This window comes from Pimephales promelas, chromosome 18, assembly GCF_988280905.1.
Source record: "Pimephales promelas chromosome 18, fPimPro1.hap1.1, whole genome shotgun sequence".
NCBI lineage: Eukaryota > Metazoa > Chordata > Actinopteri > Cypriniformes > Leuciscidae > Pimephales > Pimephales promelas.
This window is the reverse complement of record NC_142786.1, coordinates 21469149-21491444: the sequence shown is the minus strand read 5'-3', so window position 1 is coordinate 21491444 and position 22296 is coordinate 21469149. Positions and strand designations below refer to the sequence as shown.

Genomic DNA, 22296 nt, shown 5'->3' with positions numbered 1-22296 from the left:
TTGTAGCACTGACCTAGAAGAGCAAGTAACTGCTTAAAGGTGCTCTCTAAGCATGTAGGGTGACGTGACTTCTTTTTGACGTTTAAAGTGTTTTCAAACAAAACGGAGGCTAGATAGACCCCCTCCTCCCATCATCTGCATTGACCCCCCAAACCCCACCCCTAGGGCCTTCTTGTCAGTTATTGGCTGGAACAGTTTGTTATGTTTCGTGGAGCGGGTCACCGCAGTTTGTTTTTGTTGCCATTTGTGAAGCCTGTGTTGTCTGCATAGGCCATGTTTTTTTTACAGTGTGTTTAGGAAACAGGCAGCTAGCGGATAGTGAGGAGATGTTTGCTGTATGTGACAAAAAAATGTGTGACATCGCTTAGAGCACCTTTAATTCTACACAAAGTAGTAAAAACAAAGACACAGTAGACAACGTTTATTAAGTTTATTTATGAATAACAAAAGAGCGAGAAACACATCCAACTAATCTTGACAATATAATAGTGATCTGGTGATGCTAAGAGCATGTCCAAAGATGATGCGACAAAAACGGGCTCGGCAGAACAGGATTTATTCAAAACCACTGCAATAAAAACAAACAGCAGTTAGCAAGCAAATAAAATGATTTAGCAATCATGATGTAAATTAAGATATATACATCATACATATTTAACAATCTTGCATAGCACTAAATACATTACCATTCAAAGTTGAGGTCAGTAAGATTTTTTGCTTTTATTCATCAATATATCACAGTTGGTTTGCAAAAAAATATAAAGCAGCACAACTGATGGCAACATTGATAAAAAGAAATGCAATTTGAGCAGAATATTACAATGATTTCTGAATGATAATGTAACACTGAACACTGGAGTAATGATGCTGAGAAGTGTTTAAATAATATTTCACAATATTACTGTATTTTAATCAAAATTGGCAAGACATTTTTGAGAAATCTTACTGACCCCTTAGAATAAAAGTATATTATACTAATTTGAATGTTTGTGGAAATAAAGTTATGATATTTAATATCTTGAGTTTTACTGTCATATGAAAATGTTTATTAAACCCAGAATGGTAAGCAAATATTTAGACTCATCATGAGTGATTTCAGCCTACCTGACCAGATGAGCGATGTCCCAGTTTGTTTCAGAAGACAGTGGTCCAATAATCTCCACGCCATCAGCTGTTACAATGGCAATCTCATGCTAGAGCAAATCCAAAGAATGAGTGTTATTATTATCTGTTTTTAGAGTCACATACAATGAAATGTACCTGAGATAAAGAAGGACAATAAGCTGAAAGAAGAAAGCACGTCTCACCCTGTTGTACGAGCGGGCGTCACGATAGTACAGCACTTTAAGGCATCGCTCTATTAGTGCTCGTGCCTCATCCTTTGTGAGTTCTACCTTGTTCTCCAGCGCCTCCCTCATCAAGGGCTGCAAAAACACAAGTTCACATAAGGGTTTTAGCTTAATTTAACAAGAAAGATAATCTGATGGGAAAAAATATAAAAAAAAACGTACCTGGGCCAAATAAGCACCAAATCCTGTTGCTACTGTCGGGGCTTCATATGCAACTCCTAACTTGTCCACATAACCGAGAAAGCTTAAGAGAAGCACATAAAAATTGCGTTCAGTGAAAGTTAAATAACAGACAACTCAATTAAAGGCATTATGAAAATGTTTCGCTTTACTATAAAACTACAAACCTAGTTACCATTTATAGTACTATACTTGTCACTACACCAATTTTTATACATTGAAACAACTCACAGGTTTCATAATTCTCAATTTCACCAGATAATGAATTAATAACTCAAATTAATAATCAATAACAAATTACACAACTATTATAGGTATATTCAACCTCAACCAGACACAGAGCACACTCACATTATTTGATGTGGATTATATAGGAAATCTCTACCGATTGATTGTTATATTGTCGAAAAACGTACACTATATTATCGCCCAGCGATATATTAAAAGTTTGATTCATAGTACACCCTACTTTCCCTGAATACATACAATATACTCATGTAAAGCAATATATATTATAGAGCAAGAATAGTCTGAAAAAATAAAATAATAAACCTTTTATCAAATGTACAGGGAAAACTTCACATTACTAATCCCTTCTTTTTTTTACCCTTTAGAAACAAATTCCCAAATGATAAAAATCCTTCCATACTCTTTTATGTATTATTCTTTACGAGATAATTCACCCCAAAATGTACATTTTATCATTATTTACTCCCCCTCAAAGATATTTTGAAGTATATCACTGAAGTAACCAGACAGTGGACGGTAGCATGGGCTCAATGGGTGCCATCAACTATCTGGTTACTGACATCCTCCAAAAGAAGAAAGAAACTCATACAAGGTTTGGAACAACTTGAGGGTGAGTACATTATGTTTTTAGGTGCACTATCCCTTTAAATGAGTCGTGACTCTTGTTACATGCTGACTTTCAGTGGTCTGGAAACTGCCCCACCTCTCTCCATTGCAAAATCCACCAATGACCACTGTGTTCCACAAGGGGTTCATCTTGCTGCGGCGGTTGTACATGACCCGTGTGAGCCAGGAGTGGATGGCTTTAGGGGTGTAGCTGTGTCCATCTCCAAGAAGCTCCTCATCAATCCTAAAACAAGCACTTATCAAGTTATTGCCTATTCGCGTACACTGATAATAAGCCCTAAAACTGACAAATCACTCAACCGAATCATAAACAACCGTGTGTATACTTACACCATCTGCTCAATGATATGTTTGAGGTACTGGTAGTCAGCATAGTCTCCTGAGGCCCCCAGCATGGTGGTGTTGTTGACCTTCATGAGTCGGGAGATGTTACGGAAGCGCGCCAAGGACCCGTAAGAGCCGAGCATGTCCGCAGCAATGATCACACCACCAGTGAACTTCACACCCAGCACTGACGTGCCCGTTACCATGGGGTTGCTGAAAATCATTAAACATTATGAATTAAGACAAGAGTACTGAACGGACATATACATACACTGACACTACTGTGCAAAGTTTGGGATTTTTTATGTTTTAGAAAGTCTCTTATATTTCACCAACATTACTTCAGTCTTCTGTGTCACATGATCCTTCAGAAATCATTCTAATATGCTGATTTGCTGCTCAATAAACATTTCTGATTATTATTAATGTTCAAAACACTTATTTTGATTCATATTTTGGAAAAAACTATAATAATAATAGGCATTCTTAGATGAATGGAAAGTTCACAAGAACTTAAAATTAAATAGTAAATCCAACTTGCAAACAGAAGAGTATATGTATCGACATCATTATTAATATTTTAACCTAAACATACCAACTTATAAGTACCTTAAATCCAACGGACGGCGACAACTTTCACCTCTGCACATTGTAGTTAAAGTTATCTGTTAATGTGTTCTTGCAAATTGTGAATCGCTATGCATTAACTGACTGTAGATTTTTATTTCAAATAATTGTTTTTATTAGTTTTTTTTTATTACTTTCACTTGTTTCGTTTGTCCACACTTTCGCCAAGACATTCGTTATATAATACTGTACTATATTGTATACGTCTATTAAAATAAATCAATTTAGATTTTTTGTCTATTCATTAGCATTGTTGCTAACAAGCTAACTGCACCCTGAACCATTTAATTACTTTTTTAATAGATCAAGCGTGTAAAAAGAGTCGGATATAAATTATATTCAGATTATATAAAAATGTATCGAAGAAATGTTTAAAAAAATATTTGTGACAATGTTCCGGGCTAAACAGCAACTTTTCCTCCATGATGATGCAGCAGAGAAAAAGGCAAAGCGAAACCACAAACTGACCGACCGATAAGCGTCAAACTGAGCAGTCATGATGAACTTACAGTGTGTGTTTGATGGGTCCACATCCTGGAGTCGCACTGCTGTTACCCGGGAATGAATAAAACTGACCGGGTTTCGGTCCGTTCTCCCAGAAATTCAGCCTCAGTCCATTCGACTCCATGTTCAAGATTGACGGAAATGACGTTACTCACGAGTCACGCCTCTATGCGCTCCATGCCACGCGCGCTAGGCATTATGGGATGCTGGGTTGTGTTCTTTTCTTTGGTTAATGTCATTTCTTTAGGTTTAAGATGGGTCGTGCTGAGAAATCAGATAGCATAATTGATATGTGTGTAGTTCAATGAATCAATAAAAAACAATCAAATTCATATTTTGCTCATCATTAGGCTACTTGAGCAAAAGTAAGCGTATTAAAGGGATACTCCACTTTTTTGGAAATAGACTCATTTTACCACTCCCCCAGAGTTAAACAGTTGGGTTTTACCGTTTTCGTTACCGAATCCATTCAGCCGATTTTCTGATTTACTGATATTCTTCTAAATATCAGAAAATTGGCTGAATGGATTTGAAAACAGTAAAACCCAACTGTTTAACTGGGGAGTGGTAAAATGAGCCTATTTCCAAAAAAAAGTGGAGTATCCCTTTAAAATTATATTAAAATGTATAAAACCTGAAGCATTTCAAGCTATAGATTATTTAAAATAGTATATATTTTTAAATCTGTGAGTAGCCCTCACTAACCATATAGTCACCATGAAATCAAAATGGACTTTTTTTATGGAATATTGCAGTATTTATTGTAAACGATTTACCCATACATCATTATTTTTTAATGTGCCTCATAATCTTTAATAAAAATAACCTCCCCTCTCTCTAGCAGCGACATGTCTTCTCGGATGATGTGTTTACTGCAGTCTATGGTTGCAGTCACTCATCAGATTGACCAAACCATAATCATTCAGTCAAAGTCCCGCCCTTCTTTTTCTGTTGTTTGAAAAGCGTTTCACTCGGATTTAAGTCAATAGAGTGAATATTTAAATTTTTTACTTGTAGGAGGAAAGTAATTTAAAGACTAATTTAAATAAAAAGCATTGAATGGTCATGTTAACTGAGGTTGTTTCTGTTCATGGGGCGCCTCATGAACCTTCCAGCCTCACAGCGTGTAGACAGTGACATTCTGCTCAAAAACAAGCACGCCAGGACAGGTGAAATTCCGTTCAAATCAGAAAATGAAGGCCTAATGTTTTATCAGCTGAGTAAACGCTGTATGATCAAACATTGTAGCAGCAGGTCATCTTTGCAAAACAAATAAAACGTTAGTTGGATACAGATGCTTTTCGTTTTGTTAATATTTAATTTAATTAATGATGATAGAATTTTATCTACAATTTTATCAATAAATTTTGACATACATGTGATAATTATATACATTTAATAATTACATTTAATAAATAATTACATTTAGATCTAATTCAGATAATAAAAAGTTTGTATAAAATAGCCTATATTTTAATGTGTTTAGCAATTTTATTGTAGTTGCTGAATGTTGCTTAAAAGCCCTCTTGCATCTTACATTGCCACATGGTTGATGAACATAGAAAAAACACAAACCATTGCAATAATTAAAACAGAAAGTTCAGCAATGAAATGTGTTTGTTGGGTTCTGCTCATTGCTTCTAACATCCTGCACTGTAAAAAAAATTCCTAATTTCACAGAAAATAACTGTGATTTTTGACGACCATTTTCTTTCATTTTAAATTTTACTCAAAACACTGCAAAATTACAAATAATATCTGGAAAATAAAAATGCAGCTGACATTTTAGGTATTGTTACATTAAAGAAAAAATTCCAGTCATTCACATTTTTTTACAGAAATTGATTGTATTTTTCATACAGTATTTTTCTGTTTTCTTAAATTACATCAACATTTATGTAAAAGTACAAATAGAATCTGTAATTAAATGGTAACAAAACAGTTAAATGATTACATGACTGTAGCTCAAAAAACTGTAACATTAAAGTAAAACATCATAAATTAAATAAACTGAAAAACACTGTTATTTACAGGTATTTCTTGCATTATTATGATCAAATACCTTTATTGTAAAAAAAAATCATAAAAAAATGGTCAAATGACTGGCAACAAAGGCTGCCAAACAAAAACCATAAAATTAAAGTAAAATTAAAAAATTTAAATAAACTGAAAAAACACTGTTATTTAAAGGTATTTCCTGCATTATTATGATCAAATACCGTCATTGTAAAAAAATCGTCAAAAAAGGGTCAATTGACTGGCAGCACAGGGTGCCAAACAAAAACCATAAAATTACAGTAAAAATATGTTAATTTAAATAAAAACTTGACATCACCACGATTGAGATCAGTGTTTGCTTTAGTTGAGCTCTTGACCTTTATTGTATGCTATTAGTTTTACTCTGGCTGCTTTAATTATTTTTTTTTAACATACATTTGTTCTAGCATTGAAAGCGGGAGAAAATATCAGTTGATATTGGTCAGTTATTGGTGATGTTATAGTCATCATATGGTGACCTGATTCACTGATATGACAGAGAAATACCCGAGTGTATCTGTTGTGATTACATTATAAATAGGTGTACTTAAGTTTTAGATTAAATCTAGGATTGTCGTATTTTCCCCATGAACCTTGTTATATTGAAACAATATTAATTAAGTGATTCATTTAGTGATGATTAAGCATTATTGAAGACACCTGGTGATAACAAGCAGAATCACTGAAGGAGAAAATCACAAATTGTAAGCCACCGTTATGGCGATCAGTGTTTGCTTTAGTTGGGCTCGCGGCACTTATGCTTTTACTTTAAATTTTGTTTGTCTGCTGTTATTGATTTCTAACAGTCAAGTGAACAAAGAAAAGTGGGATCTGACAGAGTTGGTTATGTTTTGACATAATCATACTGTGATCTAAATGAAACCTATTCAGATGATTCGGTTTAACTTGTTAGCAACAGTTTAGTGGTTCTGCAGCATATGATAATCTGTATTTTTCTTATAATCCAAAACATGTAATAAAAATTGTTCTGATCAAATCCCTTTATCTTTATTTAGAAACGCAGACATCAATAATCAGCCTGTGTATCTCAACCGTGGTGACAATAATAATCCTTGTTGCCACCAATCACAACTCATTCATGGCTCCCATCATGCATTGCGGTATGAATAAATTATGATCTGAATTGTCTATGTAATTTACTTTTCCTAATTGAATATTCTACTCGTCACCGTTGTTGAGAAGCATTGACTGAATCTTGACATCTGTGTGTGCCTAAAAGACAGACTTTCTTTTTTGTACAACGTTTAAGAAATCCATTATATTATATCTCAAATTCTGGGTATTTATACAGAATCACAGTTATAATGTAACCAACAACATAAGTCACAAACATTAAGTTCAAAAAATGATTGTCATAATATAACAAAAATTATTAGATAATATTTTTTTCTTTGTTCATCTGGCAGGTACAGCCAATTAAAATATAAAGTTTATAAAATAAGGGTCAAGAGCCCAACTAAAGCAAACACTCATCTCCATAACGGTGGCTTACAATTTTAGATTTTCTCCTTGTGATTCTGCTTTAGGTGTCTTCAATGATGCTCAATCATCACTCAATTAATCACTTAATTATCTCATTAACTTTAACACTCTTGAGTGTATACTCCTGTATCCCAGGAGTGTTAAATTAACACTGACTGAGTTTTTGCTGTGACGAAGAGCTGTAGTTAGCTGACAAGCTGAGCCATAGTGCATTAAAAATCAGGTGATATCACCAAGCATTCAATTACATGAAAAACATTACCATTAATAAGTGACCAGATCTTCTGAACTGAGATTCTCTTGGACTCCTACCATAACAAATATGTATCAATTATGACACTCAGTTAAAGCAACCAGAGAAATAGTAATGTTAAAAGCAAAGGGTCAAGAGCCCCACTAAAGCAAACACTGATCTCCATCTTGGTGACATCAACCTTTATTATTTTACATAAAAAATCAACTTCTAAACATCTGTCTCAGTAAGAATGTTAGTATGCAATAAATAAAGTCTGGATTGTTTCTGTATGGTGTTTTTTGTGGGTCACCATTGTGTTGAAGAGTAGAGCCTGTGCTTCAGGTCAGGATGAGCAGAATAAAACTGATGAAATGCTGCATGTTCCTTTATTTAACTGACAGTAACTGTGTAGTTGCTGATGCAGTGATGTATAGTGACAGTAAATCATACATCACCTACATGTTTCTTAATAAAACATTCAGGAAATATGTGAAATAACTATTAAATAACTGTTCTGTTAAAGAGCTTACTGAAGATTTCTACTTTTGCACTTATTTAAATTAGGCTATTTTACATTCATTTTATGTTTTTTGTATGGCAGCCATTGCTGACAGTCATTGACTGTTTTTTACTATGAAGGTATTTGATGATAATAATGCATTGTTTTTACAGTTAGAGTGTTTGATCGTAATAATCCAGATAATAGCTGTAAAATAACAGTGTTTTTCTGTAAAACAACTTAATTTAAATTACGATATTTTACTTTATTTTTACGGTATTTGTTTGGCACCCTTTGCTGCCAGTTATTTGACCCTTTTTTTATGATTTTATTTTTTACAGTGTGTCATCATGTTGAATATTTGTGTTAAAATGGTTTTCAATATTATTTATAACCAGAATCTTTCTATTGATGTTTGGTTCTCCTTTTTGGTAACACTTTAGAATATGGTTCCTTCGTTAATGAATAACTACCCAAGAACCAATGAGTAACACAATATTAACAATCTAGTAACTATTATTAACTAACAAGAAACTGATTTACGAACTAGTAGCACACAGATGAAAGTGGTAGTTCACCTTTAACTAGGCTCTTTTTTTATAATGCTTCCCAGAGAACAACTGAAAAAGTTTATTAACAATATTAGCCTAACTATTAACTAAAACTAGCCTAGGCCTACTACTCATTGGTTCTTGTGTAGTTAATCATTAGGCCTATAGAACCGTTACCTCCTGTTTATTTATTTTGACTAATTACAAATTTTTAACACTCCTTATTGAAATGCATTTGTGTGCATTTTTTTAATTAATTGTACTTTAATTGTATTTTTCCACTGGTAAGCTGGTATTTGGGTCATGTAATGACTGAAAAGAATAAATTGTGAATTTTTAATGATATACCAAACAATAACAGTATGTTGTATTTATCATGAAATTGAGATGATAGGGAAAAATTGTGATATTTGATGGTTCAAAATGCTGTAAAATGTCTCAGATAGTTTTTTTTTTTTAAATCAACTTAAATATGCTTATAATTCAAATGGTGTTATATTTATGACGAAATTTATGGCGAATAGCCTATAAACGAAATTATTGTTGACTATAGGCCTACTGCCCTGCTATTATCTGTTTTCTTCTGTTGCTTGTTTATGTTTTTAAATTTAATAAGGTTTTAACTAAAAAATATAGGCTACAGAATGAAAAGCAGCATTACATTTGGAATCAATACATTTGGAATGAAAAGCAGGTTTTTCCGTGAAGGCACGCTTTTGTTTCTGGAAGTAGCCCACCCGTCGCTGATGTTGTTTTGATCAGGTTGTTTTTCCCAGTATACGGTGCAGTGGGTCGCGTGGGACTCATTTACACAGAGCTTTGATATACAGGCTCATGGCTCATTATGCGCGTGTCTCATTTAGACCAAGACGCCACCATCCACACACAATGCTCGAAAGGGATTTTTCCAACTGATCAGCCAATTCAGACAATAGTGTTTACTTTATATGACACGTTGTATGCTATTATTCGTGGTTTCTGCTCAAATTAGTAAAAGTAACACAGCAGTAGCTCTCGATCCATTCCAGACGACACTGCTCTGCTCCAGCCTTTATAGTTGCTTCACGATTTTGTAACAAGCTGAGCGGCGCGCGCGGGGTGTGTGGTGTTTTACACACATATCTGTCGCGACTCGCGAGCCGTGGAAAAAGGCGTTTGGAAAGTGGACATCAACTAACTTTGAAATGACTGGCTTTTGTCTTGCTTGTGCGACAAAATATAATGTTGTTGTCCCTAGAATTATGTTGTAGAATAACAACAACAATGGCACGTGCTGCGTAAACATATGCTATTGATTTCTGCGCGCGTTCCTCAGGATGGAAAATACATATTGCCTTTTAATTTAGCTGTTGTTTTTTTTAGACGTTACGATCTTCACTGTACTCTTGATCACTGTGTTTTGACAAGGCTCATCTCCCTCAAGACTTATTTTTTCAAGCTCGAGAATGAATTTCGACCAGTTGCTGGTCACAGTCGGTGGCTTTGGGAGATACCAGAAGCTTTTGTATGTGTGGATATGTTTACCGCAGATCTTTCTCGCATTCCACATGATGGCGAGCGTCTTCACGGGCGCCACGCCACCCCACTATTGTCGGGGTTCAAGGATGGACGAGGACTGGTCGTTTACTGCCTCCAATCTTTCAAATGTGAACATGAGCATCTCTCTTCTGCCGGGGCACGCGGACTCGTGCACGGTAGTTTCAGGAAAGAACCATAGTGCACGCTCCAGTTGTGTGACAGGATGGCTGTACAGCCAAGACATCTTCCACAGCACCACTGTCAGTGAGGTAAACACGGGTTAATGTGACGGTAAATGGGCACAATAAATATTACTTGACCAAACCAAATGTTATATCTTAATATATAGTCTAGTAAATGTGCATGCAGTTGTAATAAAATAAAACTTGTATCATTTTTTGTTAGAGTAGCCTACTATAATACGTATAAGTCCTATTTAAGTCCCCCAGGAATAATTTTGTTCTATGTTAGCGGACATTATATTTGAGTGAAGTTCTCTAACACCATATCATGCCACAGTTTTTGTCCTGTAATAAGACAAAATGTTTGGAGGTTTCACCATGACAACAACAACTAAATCAGCATCTAATGATTATTGATTTAATTCATCCACTGTAGACATCAGAACTTAAAGCATTTGGGAGACACAACAAGTGAATAGGGAAATAAATTATATATAAATATTCATATGAAATCATTATTATAACTCCCATTATTACACTCATTTTTTGTTGCACGTTGCACCATTAACCCATCAATATGCAAATTTGATACAGTGATAATAATCTTTATACAAAGTTTGGTTAAAAAAAATCCTGAAACCTAAAAATACTAAATAAAAAAAGAAAAAAAATTCTGGGTCTCAGGAGGATTATATATATATTCTGTACACATACTGTTCAAAAGTGTGGGGTCTGTAAGGTTTTTTTTTTAAATAAATGAGTTCTTTTACTCCGCAAGAACGCATTATACATTTACATTTATGCATTTGGCAGACACTTTTATCCAAAGCAATTTACATTGCATTTCAAGGTACACATTTTACATTCTTATCAGTTCTCAGTTCTTGCTTTCCCTGGGAATCGAACCCATGAACTTGTCATTGCAAGCGTCAGGAAAGCATATACACCCTATGCACATCACATGCCCCTTTTCTTCTTCCAAATTGCATATGTAACTGTAGATTTGCAAGGAAGAAACAAGTGCGAGAAAAACTCCCAGAACAAATAAAAAATAAACCAATAATGATTTTTCATGTAGTAATATTAGGGTTTTGTGTGTTTCTTCGTGCAGTGGGATCTGGTGTGTGAGAAGGCAGGTCTGAACAGCCTGGGCTCGTCTGTCTATATGCTGGGGCTGCTGGTAGGAGCTGTAGTGTTTGGAGCAATGGCAGACAGGTATACACACAAATACACTTCCTCACACTTACATGTCCGCTTTGTTGGCTCAGCCCTAAACAACCTGAGGGAAATTTGAATCATGCCCTGCTCACAGCTCTATCTCTCTTTCTTTGTTATTCATTTTTAAGCAGTGGTTCTCAAACCTCCTCTGAGACCTGAGCAAATGTCCAGGGGACCGCAATACGTCTTATGATTTAAATGTTGTTAACATAACCTTAATTATAATGCTACAGAAAAACACTACTAACAGCATATGTTTGAGTGTATTTGTTCTTATTACAACAGAAGTACTAGAGAGACTTCAGCTTTGGACAAAACAAGGTGGCCTTGAAGTCAACCATGTTGAGAACCATTGCTATAGGGTGAATTGAAGAAGACCTAATTTTGCTGTTTGAGAAGGCCATGAAAAAGGTCTGCAAAGCTCAAAGTCAATCAAAATGAGTTATTCTCTATAACAGTGTCAATGTTTCTGAACTCCCTGAAACGCCTCCATTGTAGTCTTGAGTTTTCTTCCGGGAACAAACACCAAAATATTCCTCATTTAAATAATTTCCGCCCAAGGCAAATGGAAAACAAAGGCCTGGTTGAGTGAGTTGGTAATGTGTTGAATCTCATGGTTATGGTAAGGGGCGGGACATTTACCAATCACACTGGAAGCTGTTGACCAATCACAACACCCGGTTCAACCGACCAATCAGAGCACAGTATGCTTTTCACCCTAGAAAAAAATAAACATTGTAAAAGGGCATAATATGGCCATTTTAAGGAAAACCGTGGCATTATTTGACATTGAGATGCTCAAAAGTGCATGGCCAAATTCACTTGATTCTAATAATTTGATAAAAATATCTTCTGTATAATAAAAGAAAACACTCATCCATCCAACAACATTTCTCATCAAGTCGTTCTCATTCATTCTTTCTCTCTCTCTCTCTCTCTCTCTCTCTCTCTCTCTCTCTCTCTCTCTCTCTCTCTCTCTCTCTCTCTCTCTCTCTCTGTAAGGTATGGGAGGAGGTTTGCCCTGCTCTTGTCTTTAGCGCTTCAGACAGTGTTTGGTGTGGCCGCTGCCTTCGCTCCAAACTTTCCCGTTTATGTCGCCCTGCGCTTCATCATAGGAATTTCAGTGTCGGGTGTGATAATCAATGCATTTGTGCTAGGTGAGCGATGGCATGCTGGAAAAACTCTCTAGTCATTTCGAAAAAATCCATCTAATTAGTTAGCACTGATCATGCACGATTCCATCAAATAGACTTGACATAGTTGTAGATGTTCACTAATGATAGAACAAGTGTTGGACATTGTCATAATTAAGGATCTATTCTTATACAAAAGGTTAGATGTTTGATTATGCCCTTGAGCAAGACACTGATGATACTTTTAGTAAACACTACATGATTTTTTAAGTCAAATTGTCACACCTAACTCATGCTCAATGTGACGTTGAGAATAAATGCCAAAAGTAACAAACTTGTTTCTTCTTTACCATAGACCTAAATACCCTAGACTGAGCCCTTTATACCCCAATCCCAACCTCCCCCAAACACTTGCCCTCCCTCCACAGGCACAGAGTGGACTTGCACACAGAGACGGATGCTAGCCGGCATCTTCACCGACTACTTTTTTGGCTTCGGCTACATGCTGCTGGCCGGTTTAGCCTATCTCATCAGAGACTGGAGAAAGCTGCAGCTTGCCATCTCTGCACCAGGCTTTCTCTTCATATTCTATATCTGGTGAGACAACAGAGAAGTATTAATCAAGTAAACAAGTGAATATCAAATAACTTCATTTTAGGGCTGTCAAATCGATTAAACGAGATTAATGGCATCTTACAGAAAAAAATAAATATATAATATATGTGTATATATATATATATATATATATATATATAGAGAGAGAGAGAGAGAGAGTGAGAGAGAGAGTATATATATATATATATATATATGAGAGAGAGAGAGAGATCCACAAACTTTTATATTTGATGTGATTAATCAATTTGACAGCACTACTTAATTTGATATTTTTGGGGGTCTCTTATGTTCACCCAGGCTGAATAATAATACAGAAAAAAATGTAATATTGGGAAATTTTGTTACAATTTAAAATGTCTGTTTTATATTAGAATATACAGTCACCTAAAGGATTATTAGGAACACCACACTAATACTGTGTTTGACCCCCTTTCGCCTTCAGAACTGCCTTAATTCTATGTGGCATTGATTCAACAAAGTGCTGAAAGCATTCTTTAGAAATGTTGGCCCATATTGATAGGATAGCATCTTGCAGTTGATGGAGATTTGTGGGATGCACATCCAGGGCACGAAATTCTCGTTCCACCACATCCCAAAGATGCTCTATTGGGTTGAGATCTGGTGACTGCGGGGGCCATTTTAGTACAGTGAACTCATTGTCATGTTCAAGAAACCAATTTGAAATGATTCGAGCTTTGTGACATGGTGCATTATTCTGCTGGAAGTAGCCATCAGAGGATGAGTACATGGTGACCATAGAGGGATGGACACGGTCAGAAACAATGCTCAGGTAGTCCGTGGCATTTAAACGATGCCCAATTGGCATTAAGGGGCCTAAAGTGTGCCAAGAAAACATCCCCCACACCATTACACCACCACAACCACCACCAGCCTGCACAGTGGTAACAAGGCATGATGGATCCATGTTCTCATTCTGTTTACGACAAATTTTGACTCTACCATCTGAATGTCTCAACAGAAATCGAGACTCATCAGACCAGGCAACATTTTTCCAGTCTTCAACTGTCCAATTTTGGTGAGCTCTTGCAAATTATAGCCTCTTTTTCCTATTTGTAAAGGAGATGAGTGGTACCCGGTGGGGTCTTCTGCTGTTGTAGCCCATCCGCCTCAAGGTTGTGCGTGTTGTGCCTTCACAAATGCTTTGCTGCATACCTCGGTTGTAACGAGTGGTTATTTCAGTCAAAGTTGCTCTTCTATCAGCTTGAATCAGTCGGCCCATTCTCCTCTGACCTCTAGCATCAACAAGGCATTTTTCGCCCACAGGACTGCCTCATACTGGATGTTTTTCCCTTTTCACACCATTCTTTGTAAACCCTAGAAATGGTTGTGTGTGAAAATCCCAGTAACTGAGCAGATTGTGAAATACTCAGCCCGGCCCATCTGGCATCAACAACCATGCCATGCTCAAAATTGCTTAAATCACCTTTCTTTCCCATTCTGACATTCAGTTTGGAGTTCAGGAGATTGTCTTGACCAGAACCACACCCCTAAATGTATTGAAGCAACTGCCATGTGATTGGTTGATTAGATAATTGCATTAATGAGAAATTGAACTGGTGTTCCTAATAATCCTTTAGGTGAGTGTATGTTCAAATGTCATTTATTCCTGTAATCAAAGCTGCATTTTCAGCATCATTACTCCAGTCCTCAGTGTCACATGATCCTTCAGAAATTATTCTAATATGCTGATTTGGTTATTTATTAATTTGATCAATGTTGGTAAATTGTTTTTTATCTTGTCTGAACTTTTGTGTAGCCTATAGACCCCTTTTGCGCCGACGTCACAGTTAAGTCACGGGGCTAGCTGGAGGCAAAACAAAGTGAAAACTGGAGGCGGCCAATGCAAACCAGCACAGATTCGGCTACATAATAAACTTTTATTATTTTTAAATGTCATCTTATTGTGTTGTTTGGTGCAAGTATCAATGAAAAATGAATATGCTGTATCTGGATTATTTATTTCTTGAAAATATTCACATGAATAAAATCGCACCGTAATGGCAGTCTTTACATTGTCGTCTTCTCTGCCCTGGCTCGGCAGAACTGTGGATCATACACACACATGTCTTGTACAGGACCATTCAGCACATAGTTATAGGCATCAAAAGATTTGTATGCCCTCAGTTTCTCTTTACGATCGGTTTCTCTATAGACCATTTCACAAGATGTAAACAACACTGGTCCAGAAGCACTTCCTGTTTCAGTTTTTTAACACTACATAAAAGCTGGGATAAAATACAACCAACAGAACATTTCAAACTGAATCAAAAAGTTAAACAAACATCTTTAAGATGTTTTCTTTACCTGTGAAATAAAGAAAACAGTTACAAACTGAAACAGGAAGTGCTTCTGGACCAGTGTTGTTTACATCTTGTGAAATGGTCTATACGGTAGGTGTAGAAGTCAGGCCACTCACCCGAAGTAACGTAACGTTATCCTGTCAGATCGTCCATGCATCGAGTGAGCGTGTAGGCAGCTACGGGTCGGCCAATCTGGTTCTGTCCGTTAAAAATAATTTTTGGAAATAACAATCGCGGTCCTGGAGAGTGAGTGACCTTACACATTAAGATAAAATCTTATTTTCTCCAGTCATTGTTAAAAAATAAGCTAATAAAACTTGCTAACTAGCGTTAGTGAAGCGGCCAGAGGGATCGTTCTGCCTCCACCTAAGCTCCGCCCACAAAAAAACGTCACCATGTTTACCAACTGTAAAAGGGTCTATTATATGAAGTTATTGTAACTTTATTTAGACATTACATTTTTTTTAAATAAGTTTTATATTTTTACTGGATTTAAGCTTTAAATAAAAGTGTAATAATATAATAATACTAAAATAATTCATTTAAAGCATTGATTGTGTAATTTGTATATGTATCTGACATTACACAACATTACACAATTTCCTCGTAAATGAGTACATAAAAAGACTCTTTTACTTTCTATCACTCTTATATTACTTGACTTCCTTCCTTTCCTTTTATTGTTCTGACAACGTAAATCTCTCCTCTCCTCCTCTTTCTCAGGGTTCTTCCACATTCAGCCCGTTGGCTGCTGGTGAATAACCGAAAGGAAGAGGCGATTGATCTCCTGCGTAAGGCGGCTGCCGTCAATGGCCGTACCTTACCTCCCTGTGTTCAGGTGCCACACACTTTCCCATGGACTTGCTTTCACTCTTTCTAGCTTTTTTTCCGTCACGCCTCTGGCACAATCTTCAAATCCCATAAAAACTCTTAATAGCTCTGTTAGCATCACCATGACAACAACCATCCCCCACCCTAGGAAACCAAAGAGCCTTTGTCTGGGAAGTGCTAGTCTGAAGCTTTGGTTCACAACACCAGGGCAACAAGTAGATGACTTTCACATCATCAGATTATCAAGTGCATTTACAAAGCTTTCTCCCATCGCCCCCAATGTGTCTATAAATGTTTGGTTTTGGAAACAGAATGTTTTTATAGCGTTTGCTTCAATGCATCTGTTTTCACAGGTGGAGCAATATGAGGGCCCGCAAGGACGCAGTCAATATACAGCTGTCGACCTGCTCCGAACTCCCGAGATGAGGAGGAGAACGCTCATACTCTTCTACATCTGGTGAGATGTAGATGTATAGTTTCAATAAATTACACATTTCTTCAACTTCAGGTACTTTTATGGTAAATGGACTGCATTTATATAGCGCTTTCTCAGACCCAATGGCCACCAAAGTGCTTTACATATTGTCTCACATTCACACATTCACCCATTCACTCATTCGTACATTAATTTTATATCATTTAAATATTTTTATTAGTTCTGGGCAACGATTAATTGCATCCAAAATGAAAGTTTGTGTTTACATAATATATGTGTGTACTGTGTATAATTATTTTGTATATATAAATACACACACATACATGTATATATTTAAGAATAATTTGTTATTTATACATCAAATATTTATATTTATATATAATATGAATATGCAAATATTTATTTAATATACATGCAAGTGTGTGTATTTATATATACAAAATTATTATACACAGTACACACACATATATTATGTAAACACAAATATATTTAGGATACATAAAATTCTAGTTATGAAAGTAGAAAGAAGTCTGGCATTTTATTTCTTTTTGTTTTAAAGGGATAGTTTACCCAAACACATACAATTCTGTGATTAATTATTTACCCTCGTAAGACTTTCGTTCATCTTCTGTTAAACAGAATCTCAAGCATGTTCACTTGACGTGTGAGAACCAATGAGGTTCATTCTTGTGTAAAGCGATTGGGTCTCTTCAGAAAATTTGGACATAACCGCTCAATTCATTTGGATTAGTTTTATTATTACTTTATGAAGTTTTTGAAGTGGTAGTCGCGTTGCTGTCAATGGAGGGACTAAAAGCTCTCAGATTTCATCATAAAGCTCTTCATTTGTGTTCCGAAGATGAACGAAAGTCATTTTTTGGTGAACCATCCCTTTAAATGCTATTAAACACACTTTACAGATTAAGTATATAATCTGAGATGTGGTGGAAATGACACTGTGGTGAAAATCCATGACTTTAGATAAAAGTGTGAAAAGTGTCTTTTAAAGAGATAGTCCATTTTAAATTATTTTGTGATGTGTTTTAGCTTAGCTCAAGGGCATCCAAGATGTAGGTGTCTTTGTTTCCACAGTATTTTCAATTTTTATATTTTTCGGTCAAACCGTTCTTGTCTGTCAGTCATATAAAGGAGGGATACGGGGTCCTCCTCAAAGAGCATGCACAGAGAAGTCCAAATTAAACACGATTTAATGACTCGTAAATGTAAGTACACATTGATGGCCTAAGACACGAAACGAGCGGTTTGTGTGAGAAAACGAACAGTATTTATATATTTTTACCTCTTGTAACCACAGCCACGTCCAAGAGGGCGAGGGCGCTTCTGTCTGCGCAAGAAAGACGTGTACGTCACTCATTGTTTACACAGAAATTTCAGAAGTGTTACCCTTTCACTGTGAAGATCTAAACATATTTAGATATACAGGAAATTGCAATGGAAGACGATTTCGATATATCAACAGACAACGTTGATTTTTTTTTTTCGCAACCGTGTGAGAGATCACTTCCGGTGCTTTCCAGCGATTGCGCAGATCGAAACGCTCGTTTCGTGTCTTAGGCCATCAATGTTTACTTACATTTATGAGTCATTAAATCATGTTTAATTTGGACAAGAACGGTTTGACCTAAAATTATCAAAATTGAAACTACTGCGGAAACAAAGACACCTACATCTTGGATGCCCTTGAGGTAAGCTAAAACATACCAAAAATTAATTTCAACGTGAACTATCCCTTTAAGGGTTTATTTTGTAAAAGTCCACACGCCCGTAGCTGAAGAAGCCCCCACAATCTCTATTGTGTGGAGTGTATATGTACAGTTTTCAGTGTTTGAAATCATGCCATTCACACACACATACAGGTCTCCCTTAATTTACTTGTTGTCTCTGTTTTTCAAGGTTTGTTAATGTGTTGGTGTATTATGGTCTGTCTCTGGGTGTGTCTGACCTTGGATCAGACCTTTACCTCACTCAGTTCATGTTTGGATTGGTGGAAATTCCCGCAAGGTCACTGGTGTTGGTTCTCCTGCCCTGCAGTCGACGAATCCCGCTGAGTGTGTTCCTGGCTGTGGGAGGCGGTGCATGTCTGCTTACCCTCACTGTCCCAGCAGGTGACCAGTCAAACATGCCCAGAGACACTTTTCTAGTCCTTTTACTGTGCTAAAGGACAGGGTGTAGTATTTTCTTGCACTATTGTGGCCTGTCCTACTCTCATTTCCATCATTTTCTTTTCACACTCTTTCTCTCAGACAGTGCGCATATCCGGACTGGTTTGGCCATGGTGGGGAAATTTGGAATTACAGCATCTTTTGCCATCATCTATATTTATTCTGCAGAACTTTTTCCAACTGTTCTCAGGTACTCGCATTCGCATCATATGTGGATTTTAGAGTTTATACACCCCTGTTAAAAACAATTTTTTTTGTGAAATTAAACAAAGATAAATCATATCAGAACTTTTGCACCTTTAATGTAAAAATTACAACCTATGCAATGCCACTGAAAAAGTGACACAATTCAGATAAAAATGAAAACTCGAATGAGCTTAACTGCAAAAGTGTGTACACACTTTTATAATTGGTATGTTGGTGTGTTCAGCATGAACTGATCATCAAGCTTGTGTGAAAAAGTACACAGGGACAGAAAAAAACTGTGCTTTGCATTTTGTTTGATGCATTGTGGCTTGACTTTCTATTTCTTTTATAGGGGTCATTTACAGATTCATCATTTGTTTACTGAATACATTTGCATAATTTAATGTTACCTATTTTTCATTAGTTTATATTGTTGCAGCACCTGTTTTCATCATCTAAACGCTCTGTTTTAGGGTCCGTTTCATGCGTTTTGTCCATTCATTTACACAACAACAGCATTTTGGCTGCTTGAAAATAGGTTTCAGAGAACAAGTTTTTGAAATCGATAGTTATCATCCCCATGTAAACAAAAAAACGTGACATCATGCTCATGTGTATTAAGGGGTGGTGATGGCGCAGTGGATAAGACACATGCCTTTGGTGTGAGAGACCTGGATTCGAATCCACTGTGAGACACCAATGTGTCCTTGAGAAAGACACTTAACCCTTAGTTGCTCCAGAAGTGTGCGATCTCTGACATAAGTCGGTTTGGATAAAAGCATCAGCTAAATGAATAAATGTAAATGTACATGTCCAGTCTATAGGGGCATTGGGTTTCTTTCATTGTGTTCACACTTTCAGAAAAAGCACACTATGCCCCTTACCATAACCGGCAAGTGTTACTGCCTAGAGGCGCTGTAAACATTGACATGTCTATGGCTATAAACACTCTTGTTTCTTTCTAAACATATGTGCTTTGAGACAATGTGCATTATGAAAGCACTGTACAGATAAATATGACTATATATCACAAATCAGCCTCTGGGTAGTGAAGAGCTGCTTGCTATTGTCAAACAATACGTGGAAATAATTTCTAATATGCCTTTTGTGTCTACAGGCAAACAGGTATTGGCGTTTCCTCGATGTTCGCACGGATGGGTGGAGTTTTAGCGCCGCTAATAAACCTGCTTGGACGCCACACACCTGTTGTGCCGATGGTGATATTTGGCTCCACCCCTCTGCTTGCTGCAGTGTTTGCCTTAGCACTGCCTGAGACTGCCAATCAACCACTACCAGACAGCATTTATGATACAGAGAAGTACACAATAACTTGGACAGTTCACCCAAAAATGAAAGCTCTTTAAACACACCTCTCAAATAGTTTCTCCTCTTTTTCCTCCTTTAGATCTTCTCTGAAATATGACGGACAAATTCCTGTCCTTACCAGCCAATCACCAAGCAGCACAGAAGGACAGGAACTGCAGAGTTTAGCAGATGAGTCCAGATAGGCATACATGATCACACACAAACTCTATGCAGAACCTCTTTATATTGTGTTTTTTTTTTATCAGTCACGATGACGCTAATGGGTAAGGTTTTGATACGTTTTATACGTTTATATTTTCTGGAATGGCTGTTGGTTGTGTATTTAACTGAATTACATTAGGACTAGCAGTTTTAATCAAACTAAAGTGTAAAATGTAAAACATGGATCAGTGAAAGCAATGCGATTGGTGCGTCACTTCTCTCTATCCACCATCTGGCCTCTCTATGCAAAACAGATATGCTTAGAACAAACATTTGTGAATGAGAAAGCTTAATTAAATACGTTCAGTTCGGTTTTAACAGATAATCATATTTAATATGTGAATTATTTCTTCTGTTAAAAGGACCAAAAATATTGATTTTTGTCCAATCAGAAGCTCTTTATAATGAGAATGTCCCTCCCAGCAGCACCACTGGCAACTGACTAGCAACTTTGGTCTAGTGGAGAGAAAACCAGTGCCTTCTTTGTAATGTAGTCCTTTATATGTGTCCAGTGTTTGGGAATTACACCATATTTGTCTTATGTGGGCTTGCATTTAGTTTAGCTTGAGATGACAATCCCCAAAGCTGTTTGAAATTGTTTTATTAGCATGTTGGTATCCTGAACAGTCTCAGTAGCTACAGGGAAAAGCATCTTGTTTAGTGCTGTTTTGTCTGCATGTAGTTTTTCTATTGATTTTAGTGAAAAGACTGTCATCATACGCACAATTAAAGTGGTTTAATGTCAGTGTGGGATTGATATGCCATGCTTTCCAACTTTGCTTGAGCCAATGATACATACACTCGTGCAACCAGACGTCAATCTCAGCCATACACTGCCAAATGACAGTCTAATTTTTAACTTTAAATACTGACATTAACATTTTAAAAACAGGGAATTGTAGTTTTATTGCATGACATTCTTTGATGGAAATGAACTTTTTTTATTATAGTTCCACCGACATATACAAAACTGTCTTGATGTGTCCTATAATAATTACGTGTTATGGACAGTCATGCGGAAACACTGTTCATTTGTACACAGTTTTCGTTTCAGCGTTTGATGAGGAAAAAATGTCAAATGGTGACAGAAAACATGTCAATTGGAGTTAAGAAGAGACTCATTCGTACCTATTATTCATCTTATTTTCCGAAAAAGTTAATTCAGGAAAAACTTGATAGTACCCTCGGTACAACCTGAATAACCTGGGATTTAGAATAACCTGGGGTTATCCCTAATCTCAGACTAAAATGCATGTTTGAGCTGTTTTGTCTCAGGATGCACATCAATAGAACTATCCCTTTAACCAAAACATTTTACACATCACCGCATGATTATTAGGATCTTAAGGCTTACTCTGTTATGAGATGTTAATTGATTTGGTCCTCTTGTGAAAGGCAAGGTCTTGAAATGTGAGGAAATGAAAGCACGCTGCTGAGATGAGATGACAATAAAGCAATGAG

General features: G+C 36.4%; 3 protein-coding genes across 5 annotated transcripts in view; 1 reads left to right on the top strand and 2 right to left on the bottom strand.

The window, feature by feature from the left end:
• Positions 1–415: 415 nt before the first annotated feature.
• On the bottom strand, positions 416–4026 carry psmb4 (proteasome 20S subunit beta 4). Its single transcript, XM_039681252.2, has 7 exons — positions 3866–4026; positions 2736–2942; positions 2482–2628; positions 1512–1593; positions 1308–1424; positions 1105–1193; positions 416–568 (listed from the first exon to the last, which is right to left on the bottom strand). Exons 1-7 carry the CDS (start codon positions 3982–3984, stop codon positions 556–558), a joined length of 774 nt encoding a protein of 257 aa, XP_039537186.1. The 5' UTR covers positions 3985–4026; the 3' UTR covers positions 416–555.
• Positions 4027–9492: 5466 nt separating this feature from the next.
• Positions 9493–21990, top strand: LOC120485053 (solute carrier family 22 member 13). Of its 3 annotated transcripts, none has more exons than XM_039680566.2 (10): positions 9494–10472; positions 11497–11600; positions 12606–12760; positions 13165–13333; positions 16396–16510; positions 16857–16960; positions 18854–19065; positions 19204–19312; positions 20426–20626; positions 20690–21990. In XM_039680566.2, exons 1-10 carry the CDS (start codon positions 10131–10133, stop codon positions 20814–20816), a joined length of 1638 nt encoding a protein of 545 aa, XP_039536500.2. In that variant the 5' UTR covers positions 9494–10130; the 3' UTR covers positions 20817–21990. The 3 variants fall into 3 exon arrangements, with proteins under 3 accessions (XP_088979226.1, XP_039536500.2, XP_039536501.2); XM_039680567.2 differs by having other exon boundaries at positions 9497–10472; positions 20714–21990; XM_089123100.1 differs by lacking the exon at positions 20690–21990 and having other exon boundaries at positions 9493–10472; positions 19208–19312; positions 20426–20613.
• LOC120485050 (digestive cysteine proteinase 1) overlaps positions 21557–22296 on the bottom strand; it is a 7005-nt gene continuing 6265 nt past the window's right edge. The window contains exon 11 of the mRNA XM_039680562.2: positions 21557–22296. This exon is cut by the window's right edge and continues 461 nt beyond it. The gene's annotated coding sequence lies outside the window, so the exon portion shown is untranslated.

Coding starts and splice junctions, on each gene's coding strand:
- psmb4 (XM_039681252.2), bottom strand. CDS start 3,984: ATGGAGTCGAATGGACTGAGGCTGAATTTCTGGGAGAACGGACCGAAA. Junction 1,594..2,481: donor GGATTTTGCAATGGAGAGAG/GTGGGGCAGTTT, acceptor GCTTCTCTTAAG/CTTTCTCGGTTATGTGGACA. Junction 1,194..1,307: donor ACGCCCGCTCGTACAACAGG/GTGAGACGTGCT, acceptor GATTTGCTCTAG/CATGAGATTGCCATTGTAAC.
- LOC120485053 (XM_039680566.2), top strand. CDS start 10,131: ATGAATTTCGACCAGTTGCTGGTCACAGTCGGTGGCTTTGGGAGATAC. Junction 13,334..16,395: donor CTCTTCATATTCTATATCTG/GTGAGACAACAG, acceptor CCTCTTTCTCAG/GGTTCTTCCACATTCAGCCC. Junction 16,961..18,853: donor CTCATACTCTTCTACATCTG/GTGAGATGTAGA, acceptor CTGTTTTTCAAG/GTTTGTTAATGTGTTGGTGT.